The following is an 18105-nucleotide window of genomic DNA, read 5'->3' as shown; positions in this document are numbered from 1 at the left end:
AAATGTTTAAATTGACGGAGCTTGTGATGTGTTTCAGTAACGTTTGATATTACAAAATAAACCAGAGGGAGCTAAAGGTGAACAAACAAATATTTATTTGCAGAGTTAAACAATTCTTTTCTCTGCTTTGCCCGTCTAACACAGTGGTTCTCAAGCCTGGTCCTGGAGCACCTCCTGCCCTGCTGGGTTTGTTCCAACCGAGCTCTACCTAATAGAACCCTTAATTAAAATAATAATTTGCTTAATTTGACTTTGTAAATTGTGTAGCTTATAAAAGTTGGAGAATTCAAGTTCCTATAACTTAACTTGAAATCTCCAATTGTTTAAAATAACTAAAAAGCTCTGATTCGTTGTACTTTGGTCATCTGGCAGTGGGCGCCGGACTTATACCTGTCCTTTGGAGTGCCCTGTACTAAAATAAAGTGTGTGTAACACATACAGCATTTCACGCAGTATGACTTGCAAATTAATAATTGAGATTGCCGTATTAATGTGAATAGAGCGGTCATGCCTTCCTTTTTGCACGCAATCTGGGTTCCCTTGCCTGGAGCAAATGGACATGGGCTTGGAAGTCTAATAATCCTAACCATAACAATAGTGTTGCTTGGACCCCTAATAATAGCTGGGAGACCTTTTTAAAAGTCTGCAAATAGAAATAATCATTCACTTCCAGTCGTATTAGTGAAACAAACACACAGAGAGCGACAGAGACAGATTATACTGCAAACTAAGCTTTATTGGCCACAGGCAAGGCAGAAAGGGGGAGTGGGGTGTCAGGGATGGGTTGGGTGCAGTCTGTTTGCATAATGCTGGGTAGCATGTGCGGAGGGAGGTCCTGAGTTCAGATCAGAGGAGGGTCTAGAGAGAGAGAGACAGAGGGGGGGGGGGGGGGGGTTAATGCAATATATAGACATTGCATACTACAGTACATTACCAGTGCAAAGAGAGAGAGAGAGTAATGTGGAGTATTCACCTGGGCTTATTGTCACTGTCATCTCCCCACACACACTGGTCTCTAATGCCTAGAAAGAGAGAGCGAGGGAGAGAGTTGTATATGTCTGTTAATATAATGTTCCTGTAATGTAACTTTTATTGTATTTATATTACTGCCCATTGCACTGTTCTACTGTATTTGCACTGGACTGCTCTGTAAACGTTTAAGCAAAACCAGTGCAACCTTGTCATGCTAATACAGCTCTTTTTGAATTTTGAATTGAGAGCGAGAGAGAGAGAGAGAGAGAGAGAGAGAGAGAGAGAGAGTGCAATACGCAAATGCAGGCTGAGAGAGAGTGGGGTTAATACAGACACAGAGAGAGAGAAAGTGGGGGGTTAATACAGACACACAGAGAGAGTAATAATAAATAACAACAACAATAATAAGTATATTGTATAAATGTGTTTGAAGAGGAATAATGAGTTGGTTCTTGTGTCACATAGAATAACATTAACAATAATAAATATAATATGAGTTGCAGACAGACTTTCTTGCGTTGTTCCTGGGTCGTGTATTTCTTCAGAGTCCAGATCATCTTGGTAAGAGCAGCTTCAGAAGTTATGTCATATCCAGACAACACCCCAGCCTCTCTCAGACCCTGAGAGAGAGAGAGGAGAGTGGGGTGGGAGGGAGAGGGGAGAGGGATAGTGAGGGAGGGTGGAGAGGGTGAGGGATAGGAGAGAGAAACAAAAAGGGTGAGCACAGCACTGCAATAAGATTTACCAACAGACAGACAGTGTGTAAAAACAGACACACACACTGCAAAAACACTGTATATTAGAATTAGAAAACAAATCTATAAAATCCTAGTCATTTCCAACCTAATTTAAGCAACATGATCCGCCAATGGCATTTCAATTCTAATTCCTAAAATTAGACTTCTGCTCACATTTGTTTCAGTTCAGTTTGTTTTTCTGCAAGTACAAAAAAAATAATTCTAAAACAAAACTCCCATAATAAGAGCAAATATCTTGCCAAAATAATGCAAGATATTTTTTTCTTTATATCCACATTTTTTTCTTACATTTTAATGGCCTCTTTTTAAATTACCCTTAAGGGAATTATTTGCCTAAAATAAGAAATCAGAGTTTAGCAAGATTTTATTGTTTACAGTGAATCCCCCCCCACACACACACAGAGGAGAGAGAGAGAGAGAGAGAGAAAGAAAGAGAGAGAGAGAGAGAGAGAGAGAGAGAGAGAGAGACGCACACACACACACACACACACACACTCAGAGGCAGAGACACACACACACACAGAGGTAGATGTATTACCTTCGAGGTCTGGTAGATGGGCATGACAGATCCCTGGAGTACTTGGGTGACGTTGAGCAGAAACACGCCGTGCCTATTGGCCTGTTTCAGAGCTTCGAGGAACCACTTATCATCTGGGGCGTTCCCCGACCCGTAGGTCTCCAAAATCACACCCCCCGCCCCGGACAGCACGCTACGCACCTGCCACGACACACAACACACTCCTGTTTGTAATTGTTTTCGCATTATATTATATTGTACTATACTGCACACTATTATTATTATTCATTTCTTAGCAAACACCCTTATCCAGGACGACTTACATTTGTTACAAGATATCACATTATTTTTACATACAATTACCCATTTATACAGTTGGGTTTTTACTGGCGCAATCTAGGTAAAGTACCTTGCTCAGGGGTACAGCAGCAGTGTCCCCCACCTGGGATTGAACCAACGACCCTCCGGTCAAGAGTCCAGAGCCCTAACCACTACTCCACACTACTATACAATACAGTAATGTAGTACTGTACTATATTATAATGTGCTGTACTGTTCTGTCCTGTACTATACAACACAACACAGACAGACAGGCACACACAGCGACACACAGAGAAAGACACAGACACACACAAGACACACACACACACAAACACACAGTGACACAAACACACACGACACACACACGCACAGTGAGACACACACACTGTTGATTTAGTCTTTTCAAATAACGAAGACAGAATAACTAAAACAGAGCCGCCCGCTTTTTTACACTCTGCAGACTCACCGTGCAGCCGCCTAAGAGCTACAGCATCGGAGGACAACGCAGCTCTGGACAGCTTACAGGCTAGCCCGCAGGCGCACGGCCAGACTACAGGGGTCGCTGGTGCGCGGTGAGCCGTGGACACCCTGGCCGACCTAACCCTCCCTCCCCCCGGGCGGCCCGCAGCCAATTGAGCGCCATATGCCCCACATGTCGACCTGTTCCTATCCAGTTTTAAATAACTTTAGCATAACAGAGGCAGAAGTGTTAAAGGGACTAGGAGCTCTTAAAATAAACAAATCCCCTGGACCGATCCTCCCAATGGTACTCAAAGAAATGAAAGAAGTTATTTACAAACCGCTAACCAAGATCATGCAACAGTCTCTTGACACAGGGGTTGTACCGACAGACTGGAGAATTGCAAATGTAATACCGATCATGGTTTATTTAGATTTCCAGAAAGCTTTTGACAAAGTCTTGCATAAAAGATTAATTCTCAAACTGAACACAGTAGGGATTCAAGGAAATGCATGCACATGGATTAGGGAGTGGTTAACATGTAGAAAACAGAAAGCACTGATTAGAGGAGAAACCTCAAAATGGAGCGAGGTAACCAGTGGTGTACCACAAGGATCAGTATTAGGCCCTCTGCTATTCCTAATCTACATTAATGATTTAGATTCTGGTATAGTATGCAAACTTGTTAAATTTGCAGACGACACAAAAATAGGAGGCGTGGCAAACACTGTTGCAGCAGCAAAGGTCATTCAAAATGATCTAGACAGCATTCAAAACTGGGCAGACACATGGTAAATGACATTTAATAGAGAAAAGTGTAAGGTACTGCACACAGGCCATAAAAATGTGCATTATAAATATAATATGTGAGATACTGAAATTGAAGAAGGGAACTATGAAAAAGATATTGTGTCCAGGTCTGGTCACCTCGCTACAAAAAGGATATTGCTGCTCTAGAAAGAGTGCAAAGAAGAGCGACCAGAATTATCCTGAGTTTAAAAGGCATGTCGTATGCAGACAGGCTCAAAGAATTGAATCTGTTCAGTCTTGAACAAAGAAGACTACGCGGTGATCTGATTCAAGCATTCAAAATCCTAAAAGGTATAGACAATGTCGAGCCAGGGGACTTTATCGACCTGAAAAAAGAAACAAGGACCAGGGGTCACAAATAGAGATTAGATAAAGGGACATTCAGAACAGAACAGAAAGTATAGTACACACACAAACACACACAGTGATGCACACACAAACACAGTGATACACACTGCAAGAAATCTGTATATTTGAAGATCACATAACAATTAAAAAATTATAAAAAATAAATAAAAAAAACTCCTGCACACTGCATTCTGCAAAACCTCACTTTTTATTATTAAAACAATAGAAAAGAACTAACGTTTCAGTCATCAGACCTTCGTGTTTTGTTTTAATAATAAAAAGATTTTGCAGAATGCAGTGTGCAGGAGTTTTTTAAATTATAATTTAACATAATTTAAGCAAAATGATCTGCCAATGGGGTTAGAGCATTTGTCTTAAGATTTTAAAAAATAAGAAAGTTCAGCTTATTTTGAGAAAATCACCAACTTTAAAATATGGGCAAGAATTAAGAAAAATAGTGCAATATTCTTAAAACAATTTATTATTATTATTATTATTATTATTATTATTATTATTATTATTATTATTATATTCTTTAAACAAAAAATCTGCTCTTATTTTTTTCAGTGCAAATCAACCCAGACGCTTTTTTGTTTTCCTGTGAGTTAAAAAATATATATTTAATTGTAAAACAAAACTCCTGAAATAAGAGCAAATATCTGGCCAAGATAATGTAAGATATTTGCCTAAAATAAGAAATTGAGACTCACGTATTCCTCTTTAATTCCTGGGAAGAGTCTCAGCACTCGGACATCAGACACATCACAGAGCGAGAGGGAACAGAGAAGGGGACAGAGGCTGGTAGGGAGGTAGGGAGAGAAGCAGGGAGAGGGGGAGGGAGAGGGGACAGGTGAAGAGGACATTGCATTGACTGAGAGAGAGAGAGAGAGAGAGAAAGAGAGAGAGAGGAGAGAGTTAATACAGATACACTGCACTACTGTCACATAGAGAGAGAGAGAGAGAGAGAGAGAGAGAGAAAGAGAAAGAAAGTCCACAGAGCTTTTAATGCCATCAAAAGTAGGTTTTATAAAATAAATATACCTGTCGAAATGGGATAAACATCCAATGGAAACCCTGCATGCTGAATTCTGTAAAATCATACTGCAAGTACAACGAAAAACACCTAACAATGCATGCAGGGCTGAATTAGGCTGCTATCCACTGCTCATCAACATTCAAAAAAAGAGCACGAAAATTCTGGATGCATTTAAACAAATGTGAATCAGACTCCCTCCAGTACAAGGCCCTTCAAACCCAAGAGCTCAGCCCAGAAAAGAGTCCCCTCAGCGAGCTGGTCCTGAAGCTCACTACACTAACACACACTAACACTTACCAGCTTCAGAACAGCACTGCTACAACAATGCCAATTATGGTCAACCAAATTGTAAACAAATGAAAAGCTCCTATTTGAAAGAGGAGAGAGAGTGAGAGAAGGGGATTCCTCTCACCCTTGATAGTCACTCCCAGCTCCACCAGGGGCAGACTGTTGGGGCTGCTGAAGGCATGGAAAGCAGAGCAGTCAATCTTCGTCACCCTGTTCCCCTGAAAAACCATGTTGTCAAATAACACTGACACCTGGAGAGAGGGAGAGAGGGGGAGTAAGTCGTAGCGGAGGGATCCAGCAGAGACAGAGCGAGAGAGAGTCTTACCAGTTGTAGTGAAGGGGTCCAGCAGAGAGAGAGAGAGAGACAGAGCAAGAGAGAGTCTTACCAGTTGTAGTGCAGGGGTCCAGCAGAGAGAGAGGAGAGAGAGAGAGAGAGAGAGAGAGAAAGAGTCTTACCAGTTGTAGTGCAGGGGTCTCGCAATAGCAGCCGGCGATGAGGAGAGATCCCAGGATGTTCTCCACTGCGTCACTGCGAGGTTCAAACACTGAGCGCTGAGAGAGAGAGAGGCAGATGGAGAGGGAGAGACAGATAGAGAGGGAGAGAGAGATGTTAATACAGTGTATACACACTGATGGGACACTACAGTACATTAACACTCACACTGCAATGATTGATATTTGTATTTGCTCATTTTGATTTTGTTCTGGATTTTATTCTAAACTTTTTGGTTTAATCGTTTTCGTGCTTGCGGTGCAATGACGCAAACATAACGCAGTCTTAAAAGCATCTTTTTCTTGACGATCATCGAAAAAAGTGCCCTTCGCTAGTCAACCGCCAGGTGGCACAAGGATGCAAAAAAGAAATGTGCATTTTAAAAACGTTTGTTTTTGAACAGGCTAAACTAATAATAATCAAAATCATAAAAGTTATTCACTGAAAAAAATATACTGTCACAATATTCCTCATTTTGCACTACAGTACATTAACACACACACACACTGCACTGCGAGGGCAGTACACTGGACTGTCTGGCCTGACACTTTGTTCCTAGGGTTAAAAGGAAGTTGTCATTTAGAAAAGGGGCGGAGCTTCAGTACATTAACTCATCGACCCAAAAGGGGAATGATGTGGCAGCCGTGGACTGGAGGAGCCACTGCAATCGTTTACCAAGGGGTCATGAGTGACAGTAGGGGACAGTAGGGGACAGAGCGACGTAATCTGTTCCTTTGTTTTGGTTAGAGAAAAGAACCTGGAAGGACCTGTGTTTTGTGTATCCATATCGTGAGTGTTTGTTTGTTTGTCTCTAATTGTGTCTTGTTATTAGTAACACGTTCCGGAGCTGTTGCCAAGGTCCAGCACAAACCCAGAACAGCACTGCACTTGTATCTTGTATTTGCACCACGAGCACTAATTCACGCACTAACGGACTTGTGTATGTGTTTTGTGTTTTGTGTGGGTGTATAAAGAACAAGACTATTATTTCGGAACAAACCCGGGGATCACAAAATAAAATTGTTTTAATAAATATCGATGATTGATGACCGCCCACATACATTTCACTCCATTCCTCTTCCGTCGACGTGATTAGTTTAATATCATTGCAGTTAAGTGAAAGCTTGTGCACAACAATTGAATGCGAGGGGTAATTGTGCCTTGGTTGAGTCAGGAGAAAGAAATAAAACACAACATTCGCAACAAGACTAAAACAAGTTTAACATACTACATATGTATTCCAAACAGATTACAGTACTGTGGAATGTAATCTATATAAACTGGAAACATGAAAAAAAACATTTTTTATTCAGTGAAATGTGGCCCAGTTTACAGTGGCCTAATATACACATAAAGCACCTGAGCGTGTACACAAGGAAAGCATAAGAAAGACTAAAAATATCAATGGTACCCTAACCCCAGAATCACAGGAGAGAACAGTGTTATTGACCCTTCGAGTTTAACCAGTTTACTACCGTGCTCTTTGGGTGGCATGGAGCGCCAGCCACTTTCCAGCGGATGATGGATCGCATTTTGTGGCCCCATCAGCAGTACGCCGCTGCTTACATAGATGATGTGGTTATCCACAGTGAGGACTGGCCAAGCTTTCGGTGTAAGGTAGCGGCAGTGCTGCAATCCTTGCGGGAGGCCAGGCTCACTGCTAACCCAAAGAAGTGTGCAATTGGGAAGAGTGAGTCAGAGTATTTGGGGTATCGGGTAGGAGTACCGGTGGTGCCATTCTGAGGGGGAGGGTATGTGAGAGGGGAGGGATCTTGACTGGCCATCAGGCGTGAGCTTGTAGGAGTTTAGGACACCCATGTATTCCCACGCTGTCAGGCAATGTCTTATTGACAGGAGTCAGCTTTGAAGGAATCGGCTGTCATTGGTTGGGGGGGTGGGACTACATGGGGTGAATGAATGAATAAAAAGGCAATGTTTTGTATCCTCTCTGGCTCATCCAGGAAGTCTAGTGAAGTGTGACTTCAGGGCAGGATTCTGAGACTTTGAAGCAAAACAGAAACTCTGGAGCAGCGAGTCGGGGAGACAGTGTGACATCTCCAGCGTCAGACAGACCCGGTGGTGCAAGCAAGCCAAGCACCGGTTTTCTTTTCACTATCTCACATAGTTAGCTTAGTGGGACTGAGCCATCCCACAGTATATAAGAGAGGATACTGAGCAGTGCCTGTTTCTCGGGGCTTCCACCGCTAGAGGGAGCAACGAGCCATGGTTAAAAACCAGCACACTTTATTTTGTAGTTTTTCCTTAGAGTGTTTTGTTTTCCTTTTTTCCTTTTGCTTATTCTTTTTTTGGTTTACATGCCTGCGTGTGTGATTCATGAAGATGGGGCACAATAGCATTGCTGGAAGAGTGCCACTGAACTGTCACAGAAGCATCTGCCAAATGAGCGTGGAATAACAAACCTGGGCACCTGTGCTGGCGTTTCATATTCAAACTTTGTGTCTGCCTTGTGTTTTACCACACCCTTCTACAAGCCTATCGCACCGAGACAAATAATTACTAGATACTGTATTTTTACAGAAAAGTGCAAGGTGAGTAGCATAACTGAAATTAAGGTACTGTATCGATCAGTATATACACATTTATTTTCAATCTGGTCTCCAACCCTGGTCCTGGAGAGCCCTATCCAGCAGGTTTTATAGGTGTCTTTACATCATCAATGGTTAAACTTGACTAATTACGCCAAAAATTGGTTCAATTAAGTAACTGAGAGATTGGTTGAAACGAAAACCAGAAGCCTCAGTAGCTCTCCAGGACCAGGGTTAGAGACTCCTGGTACAGATAGTATACGTCCTAGCAAGGGTTGATTCATGGAGGGTGTATTTTGAAATGACTCGTGGAGAGAGGAGGAGTGACACACCTTGAGGAGGAGGAGTATGCTTCTCCAGCAGCAGTGGCATTTAGTTTGAAAAAAAGAAGGAATTAACAAAGTGGGAATGTCCCTACATTGCCTTTTTGTCAGGAGTTATTATCTTTGTGGGGAACATTTGGTCAAATTTTGGCCCCACATTGACAGTAATATCTGTACACACACACACACACACACTGCAAAAAATAAAACCCTGCTTAGCTCCAATTTCTGATTTTAGGCAACTCCCATTATAAGGGGTAATAAGAGCCCCTTCAAATTTAAGAACAATCTTGGTAAGATATTAACTCTTATTTTGTGAGTTTTGTTTTGCAATTAAACTGATCTGTACTGAAAAAAATAAGAGCAGAAGTCTAATTTTAGGAATTTGAATTTTCAGTTTTCTTGTTTTAAGAATATTGGGCTAGTTTTCTTACTTCTGATCCACATTTTTTTCAAAATAAGCTGAACTTTCTTATTTTTAAAAATCTTATTAAGATAATTATCTTATCCCATTGGCAGATCATTTAGCTTATATTATTTTGGATATGACTAGGTTTTTATATATATGTTCCAATTCTAAGATATGAATTTTGTGCAGTGCAGACACAGGCAGAGACACACCCGAGGTCTCCCCCCCCCCCCTTGAGGCTGCTCTGTGGTACCTGCGCTCCTGTGATCACCACTGGCTTCTTGAAGTCCTTGAGGAGGAAGGAGAGAGCAGAGGAGGTGTAGGCCAGCGTGTCCGTCCCATGGAGGAGAACAAAACCATCGTAGCGTGTTTGTTTCTTCTGAGGGAGGGGGGAGAGAGAGAGGGAGGGGGGAGAGAGAGGTTAATTCAGTATCTACCATACATGAACTGCACACAGTTAAAGAAAGAGAGAGAGAGAAACAGACAGAAAAACAGACAGACGCAGACAAAGATACAGTATAGACACAGTACAGTATAGAACAGTAAAGTACAGTAGAGTGGAGTACAGTACACTATAGAACAGTATAGTACAGGACAGTAGAGTATAGAATGGAATAGTAGAGTATAGTACAGTATATAACCGTAGAGTACAGTATAGTAGAGTACAGTATTGTATAGAACAGTAGAGTATAGTAGAGTACAGTACAGTATAGAGCAGTATAGTACATTAGAGTATAGTACAGTAGAGTATTGCATAGTACAGTGTTGTATAGAACAGTAGAGTACAGTACAGTATAGAGCAGTATAGTACAGTAGAGTAGAGTACAGTATTGAACAGTAGAGTACAGTATAGTACAGTACAGTAGAGTATATTATATTATTGTATAGTACAGCATTGTATAATTATGTTAGGGACTCTTCCTCATCCGACGAAATATCATTAGTTCAAGGTAAATAGTTTAAAGAAATAAATGTATTTCTATAGCAATAAAGCCCTCTCGACGAGGGCTGTACAGTGTGGTAGATGAGCGTGACTTTTGTTAGAGTTTCACCTACTGTACGGCTCGGGACACATAACTCGTCACGGTCATCTACCACATGGTAGAGCCTTCATCGACAGGCTCTGTTGCTTAAGTAGAGTACAGTATAGTAGAATACAGCACAGTGTAGTAGAATACAGTACAGTAGAGTACAATACAGTATAGTAGAGTACAGTATTGTGTAGGACAGTATAGTATAATACAGTACAGTAGAATACAGTACTGTGTAGTACAGTAGAATACAGTACCAGACAGAGCACAAGGAGGTTAAGTGACTTGCTCAGGGTCACACAATGAGTCAGTGGTTGAGGTGGGATTTGAACCAGGGACCTCCTGGTTACAAGCTCTTTTCTTTAGCTACTGGACCACACAGCCTCCTTGATTTCACTTAATTACAAATATAGTATAGTAGAGTACAGTACTGTGTAGTACAGTAGAATACAGTAGAGTACAGTATAGTAAAATACAGTACAGTATAGTAGAGTACAGTACAGTATAGTAGAATACAGTACATTGTAGTACAGTAGAATACAGTACAGTAGCGTATAGTAGAGTACAATACAGTACAGTAGAATACCGTAGAGTACAGTATAGTAGAATACAGTACAGTGTAGTACAGTAGAATACAGTACAGCACAGTAGAATACAGTACCAGTATTTTATTGGTGAAGTGCTCCCAGTGTTCTGGAGTGATTTTGGAAGAGTCGATGGGCTTCTTTACCTCTTCCACTTGATACTTCACAATGAATTGTTCTGGGCAATCTGCTGTGGCCTTTGAACTGAGGATAGAAGGGTCATTATTATTATTTGTAATAATAATAATAATAATAATAATAATAATAATAATAATAACTAGAACTGCCAGGCAGTGTTATGGCTTCCTAGCTCAGTACCAGTACCAGTTCCAAAACTGTAGGAAGAGTCTATGAATTCTATTGATGCGCACCAGGCTTGCACTTAATTTGCTGAACAGTTTGTGAACAGAACCAGTTTGAAGTTTGGGCTGCATCTTGAGGCAGCCATCTTGTTTATCACACAAACACCATTTTTGAAAATGTGAATTATGTTGACACAGGGATGATGCTTGTCAAGTTAAAAATCAACTAAACTGTTTTTCAACTAGAGCGGTTTTAAATTGAAGCAGAAAATGTAGGTCTGGTGGCCATCTTGTTTTCCAAAACAACAATATTTTGCCATATTTGTATTCTGTTGTTCCCGGGATGATGTCCACCAGTTTGGAGTTAGTTGGCTACACCGTTTTTGAACAGATGCAGTTTCGTGTTTGGAGCATGTTTCGGCTAATTTGGTAGTGGCCATTTTAATACATCAATTTATCCCAGCAACTCATGCTTCGCAAACTTCAAATGGGTTTGGATGTTGATGATATTTGCCAAGTTTCAGAATAATCTCATCACCGGTTCCTATGAAAAGGATTTTGAAAGGTTTTATAAAAAATGCATCGACGAGCATCTTGGTTTTCCAGACAAACACTATTTTTCTGTTCAGTTAGTCAATTGTATTGCAACAAGGATGATGATTCTATGGTTTGGAGATAATCAAGTAAACCGTTTTTCAACTGAAGCAGTTTTAAATTTAAGAAGAAAATGTAGGTGTGGCGGCCATCTTGTTTTACACAAGAGCACCATTTTGTCATATTTGTATTTTATTGTTCCTGGGATGATGCCTATGAAGTTCGGAGCTAGTTGGCACACAGTTTTCGAACAAAAGAAGTTTGATGTTTGGCCATTTTGATACTCAGATTTATCGCAGCAACTTATGCTTTGCAAACTTGAGGAAGGGTTGGTTGTTGATGACATAATGCCAAGTTTCAGATCAATCGCTTCACCGGTTCCCAAGAAGAAGATTTTGATAGCTTTTTCAAAATAATGTGTCAGGCGGCCATTTTGGTTGACGTAGGAGCGCAGGTTTTTAGCATCTGAATGGCAGTCTAGCTGGGTTGATACCAGCCAAGTTAGACCCTGTTCAGTTCTACTGTGGTCAAGCAGGAGCAGTTTGACGTTGACGGAAGAAAAAAAATAATAATAAAAAAAAGAAAAAAAACATTAACAATAACAATAGGCTTCCCAAGCCAGCAAAAGACAACAAAAGACAACAGCAACGTGACTGACTGCTGTGAAAAGACAAACCAAGCTTCCTGAGGAATTCCAAGAGAAACATTTACAATTTTAGAATATCTAACAAACAGTACCAGCTTGGACAGATCGGAAATGCTGAACAGACCCCCGTATTTTTCAACATGCCAAGCAATACCACAGTTCAGTGCTGTTGTGGTTGCTGGGTTACATGTTGCCTGATGCTGTGGAGTGTTGTGTCATGCTTGCTGTTGCCGGGTTTGTTATGCTGTAAGTGAGTGGTGGTATGAAATAAAAGACTTATTTTCTGTGTTTCTTTGTTATTTTATATTAATGCAAAACATTCACTGAATAGCAGTTGTATCAAGATTTACAATCTTTTAAAATTGGCATACTTTCAACAGCTTTGCCATATTACACTTTGCACAATATTTAGGTATCAATACAACTTATGAAACAGTAATAACACTTACATCAGTAATACTTAGGGTAACGCTAGGAAAATTGCTGATTTAATGATTGATGCAGTTTAAACTTAAGTTGAAAATGTTATCCAGTTAAAATGCCTTTGAAAAAAGCAGGAATGAAACTGTGTTAGTTAAGAACATAAGAACATAAGAAAGTTTACAGAGAGGAGGCCACTCGGCCCATCTTGCTCGTTTGGTTGTTAGTAACTTACTCATCCCAGAATCTCATCAAGCAGCTTTTTGAAGGATCCCAGGGTGTCAGCTTCAACAACATTACAGTCTTTAAATAAAAATTAACATTGAGTTAAATTCATTTAATATATTATCTGTTTACTACAATTTATACAAATATTAATTTTGTGACCTGGATTTGCACAGTATGGCAATATCAAGAATGGTTCCCTTGTAATAAAAATTCCTGTTTTGGTATACAAATAAAATAACCATAACCATCATAGTAAAAAAAAAAACATTTAGCATAACTGTACTTTCGTTTTGAAGAAACCACATTACAATGCAATTCTGACAAGGCCTCTCTTTTTCTTTGCTGTAGCTTAACCTACGGTATACTTAACTTTCAAATTGTCCTTACCAACCAGTACATAACAAGAACTCCCTTGTTTTTCTAAAGAAAAGATCCTGCGCTGGTCATTTATAAATATTAACCACGGTTTCCATGTTGAATCTCCTTTATATTTAATAAAGCACAGTAGGAGAGAGGTAAGTTTAAAATAAAGCACATGTGGGAAAAAAACGTGGGATATTTAATTATATTTAATTAAATCCCAGTGCATTGCAAAACAACTGCAACTCCCAGAGTGCATTACAAAACAACTGCAACTCCCAGAGTGCATTACAAAACAACTGCAACTCCCAGAGTGCATTACAAAACAACTGCAACTCCCAGAGTGCATTACAAAACAATTGCAACTCCCAGAGTGCATTACAAAACAACTGCAACTCCCAGAGTGCATTACAAAACAACTGCAACTCCCAGAGTGCATTACAAAACAACTGCAACTCCCAGAGTGCATTACAAAACAACTGCAACTCCCAGAGTGCATTACAAAACAATTGCAACTCCCAGAGTGCATTACAAAACAACTGCAACTCCCAGAGTGCATTACAAAACAACTGCAACTCCCAGAGTGCATTGCAAAACAACTGCAACTCCCAGAGTGCATTACAAAACAACTGCAACTCCCAGAGTGCATTACAAAACAATTGCAACTCCCAGAGTGCATTACAAAACAACTGCAACTCCCAGAGTGCATTACAAAACAACTGCAACTCCTAGAGTGCATTGCAAAACAACTGCAACTCCCAGAGTGCATTACAAAACAACTGCAACTCCCAGAGTGCATTACAAAAGAACTGCAACTCCAGAGTGCATTACAAAACAACTGCAACTCCCAGAGTGCATTACAAAACAACTGCAACTCCCAGAGTGCATTGCAAAACAGAGTGGGGGAATTTATTTTGAATGTTCCAGGTCAAGTCGCGATTAGACGCAGTACTGATTAGACAAGATGAGCTGGACAAGGAGAGGGAAAGAGAGACAGCTGGACAGGATGCCTGAGAGAGAGCTGAACAGGGAGACAGACATAGAGATGGAAAGGGAGAAAGATAGAGCTGGGCAGGGAGACAGAGATAGAGGTGGAAAGGGAGTCAGCGAGAGAGAGCTGGACAGGGATCCTGAGAGTACTTAGAGTACCGCCACTTTTTTTCCATTTCCTGGTCACAAAAGCAAAGTTTGTGGGGAATAATAGCCATTTTCTATACTTTTGAGGCATAAGCAATTAGGAAATAACACTTACTACCCAGGAACAAAAATTGTGTTACATAGTGAATCAGCAGCCAACCTAACTTGCAAATGTTGCATTTGAAGATGTTAGATTTACAGTAGTGTTATTATAAGCATCATCATCATTATTATACAACATACCGTCCTCAAATAAACTCCGTGGCTTAAGCTTGCACACAGAAATGTCTTCATATTGCAGACTTAATAAAACGATAACGTAGGCTACCTGTATATATAATAGTACAAACGCATTGCACAGTTTATAAAGTTGTATGCTAGGTTATTACAATATTTACATTTGGTTAATGTTCCAAAATGTCTACACCAATTTGTTGCTAAATATGTATTTTTAGATATTTAAAGAAAATCCATTAAATATATTTAAAATATATGGCTAATTATATTTAAATAATGTATTTAAAATGTATGACAAATGTAAGGCAAAAACAAATATATATTTATATAAATATATTGTAAATATATTTTGAGCATTGTAAATAAAATGTATTAGTAATGTATAAAAAATACATAACAAATATATGGTGCATTTGGCATATATTTTGTATATATGCTAGTCTGTAATCCATATATTTATTTTATATTTTGAAATTCTAACAGTAGTGGTAGTGTATATGTGTGTGACTCACGGTAGCACAAACCAGTCCCCATCTTCCTTGTCAAAGAGCTCTGGGTGTCTGCGCAGCTCTGCGGTGAAGTCTCCCGGATTCGCAGGTACCTCACCTCAAATACACACGCACACACCAATTATTCATTCAAATAACAATAAATAAATAACACTAATAATAATAACCCCTATTCCGTAACAGCAAAATAAATTATTATTATTATTATTATTATTATTATTATTATTATTATTATTATTATTATTATTATTCTTATTCTTATTCCTTATTCCTTATCCTCTCTTGTGATCGGTGGATCCAGCTGCCTGTGAGCATCAGGACTACATCGTGTCTCATCACTTTCCCACACCTCTTCAGAACTCACCTGCTCACACTACACTTATAAATCCTGCAAAACCTCTCTTCTACGTTTTTTTTTATCATATTCTTCAACTGTCCTATTTAGTCTGCTTGCATATTTTTATATTTTCTATTCTAATTATTTATTTATAAACGCTGTACTTTTAGCGTTCACTGTTGTGTGTGGATGAATGTGTTCTAGTGATGTTGAGGTTGTTATACTGTAGTGTTTTAGCGTACATTGTATTTAATTGTTTAACAAACCTTGGATACAGGTGTCTGCTAAATGTGTAAATAATAACAATAAAATGAAAAAAACATAAAAAATAATAATATGATAGTATTTATAATAAAATTCACCATTTTTCCCTGGCACCATGCCGATCGTCCCTCCCGTGTAGTAGACAAACACTCTGGTCTCATTCATTCTTTCTCTCTCTCGCTGGCAGCAATGTCTCTGTGTATGTACGAATGTGTATGTGTGTGTGTGTATTTTAAATCTTAAACCTATCGGCTTTTATAGCGTTTCCTCAAGACACACCTCTTTAGACTGCACATGTAAACCTTAACTCTTAACTTCTGGACATTATGGCACCCAACCTTAAATACACTTTTATCCCGCACTTAGCTGTTCACCACCTTGCTGCTCCTTATTATATCTGTATTTAAATCTTGCACGTAAATTGACTTATCAGTTAACTGTATGTGTTACTTTTAATTGTGCCTGTTTTCACCCCACTACACTCTTATCTAACCCTGATGTAACTACTGGCATATTATCTGCTCTAATTTGTTCTGCCCCCTAATTTAATAATTACTGCATCCTGTACTTGCTTGAAACTTGCTCTTGCTCGGCCTGAAGTTATTGTATTTGCTCTTATTGTGCTGTAATTCTTGAAAATACTGTATGTATATTTTGTAAAAATTGTAAGTCACCCTGGATTAGCGTCTGCTAATAAATAATAATAATAATAATAATAATAATAATAATAATAATAATAATAATAATAATAATTATTATTATTACATTGGGCTACCTCAGACCCCTCCCCACCCCCACACATCAATCACCAGCATTTCCAGACAAGCTGACACTAGTACCAAGGGAAAGTTATTATTATTATTATTATTATTTTAATGTCGTGTACACCAATCTTTTTTCTTCCTCCTGTTTGGAAACTTTCTTATGTTCTTATGTTCTAGTTACCTAATTTCATACAATAATTACCTTAAGGCTCCAGCCACATTCCCACGAGGGTTCTAGGGAAGGGGTTTTAACCCCATCCCCACTGACTGCACATTATAAGACCGGCTTTTTCGCCGGTCTCAAACAGTAAATAATAAGACGGACGGTGCTCGCTGCCCACACATAAACATGTCCGGCTGCATAATAACTACACCTTCTAGCAAAGTTGTGAAAACATCGCTGCAAATTTATATCTGACATGACCAAACCATGATGATAATAATAATAATAATAATAATAATAATAATAATAATAATAATAATAATAATAATAATAATAATAATAATAATAATAATTTATTTCTTAGCATCACCTTTATCCAGGGCAACTTACAATTGTTACAAGATATCACATTATTTTTTACACATTATTTTTACATACAATTACCCATTTATACAGTCGGGCTTTTACTGGAGCAATCTAGGTAACGTACCTTGCTCAAGGGTACAGCAGCTGTGTCCCCCACCCCATAATAATAATAATAATAATAATAATAATAATAATAATAATAATAATTTATTTCTTAGCATCACCTTTATCCAGGGCAACTTACAATTGTTACAAGATATCACATTATTTTTTACACATTATTTTTACATACAATTACCCATTTATACAGTCGGGCATTTACTGGAGCAATCTAGGTAACGTACCTTGCTCAAGGGTACAGCAGCTGTGTCCCCCACCCCATAATAATAATAATAATAATAATAATAATAATAATAATAATAATGAAAAAATACATAAATAAATACACAAGGGGTGGGCACTTTGCCACACCATGTTACTGACAAATATCTCAGCACAGCAGATAAGAAAAAACCGTACGTTGCCTCCTGCACTTTATTATTATTAATAACACTGGAGATGAACTGTGTTGTTTAAGCTCAGTTACTTGCTGCAACCAAATCATAATGTTTATATAAATAAACTATTCTTCATGTCAGTTTAGTAGCCTAATAATCAATGGTTTAAATAGAAAGTATTTACCCAGCTAGCACACAATGTGCTACAATGTTTCACAAAATTGCTGATAGGTTGTGGTTTGGTTATGCCAGATATAACTTTGAGGCAACATTTTCATAACGTTGCTGCAAGGTGTGAATTGATTGGGTTAAACGTAACTTTGGAGCAACGTTGTAAAAATGTTGCTGGAAGGTGTATTTGGTTGGTCAACTGCAACTTCTTAGC

The 18105-nt window shown here is 39.0% G+C and overlaps 1 protein-coding gene across 1 annotated transcript; it reads right to left on the bottom strand.

Annotated features, from left to right (window-relative positions):
* Positions 1 to 366: 366 nt before the first annotated feature.
* LOC117971257 (L-asparaginase 1-like) lies at positions 367 to 16095 on the bottom strand. The gene is made up of 11 exons (XM_059016415.1): positions 16029 to 16095; positions 15333 to 15426; positions 10974 to 11100; positions 9535 to 9660; positions 5967 to 6062; positions 5635 to 5761; positions 4897 to 5057; positions 2269 to 2448; positions 1482 to 1592; positions 974 to 1022; positions 367 to 858 (listed from the first exon to the last, which is right to left on the bottom strand). Exons 1-11 carry the CDS (start codon positions 16093 to 16095, stop codon positions 842 to 844), a joined length of 1155 nt encoding a protein of 384 aa, XP_058872398.1. The 3' UTR covers positions 367 to 841.
* Positions 16096 to 18105: the final 2010 nt, after the last annotated feature.

Source organism: Acipenser ruthenus, chromosome 53 (genome assembly GCF_902713425.1).
Source record: "Acipenser ruthenus chromosome 53, fAciRut3.2 maternal haplotype, whole genome shotgun sequence".
Taxonomy (NCBI): Eukaryota; Metazoa; Chordata; class Actinopteri; order Acipenseriformes; family Acipenseridae; genus Acipenser; species Acipenser ruthenus.
Note: the sequence above shows the minus strand (reverse complement) of the source record. Positions and strands in the feature narration are given on the sequence as shown.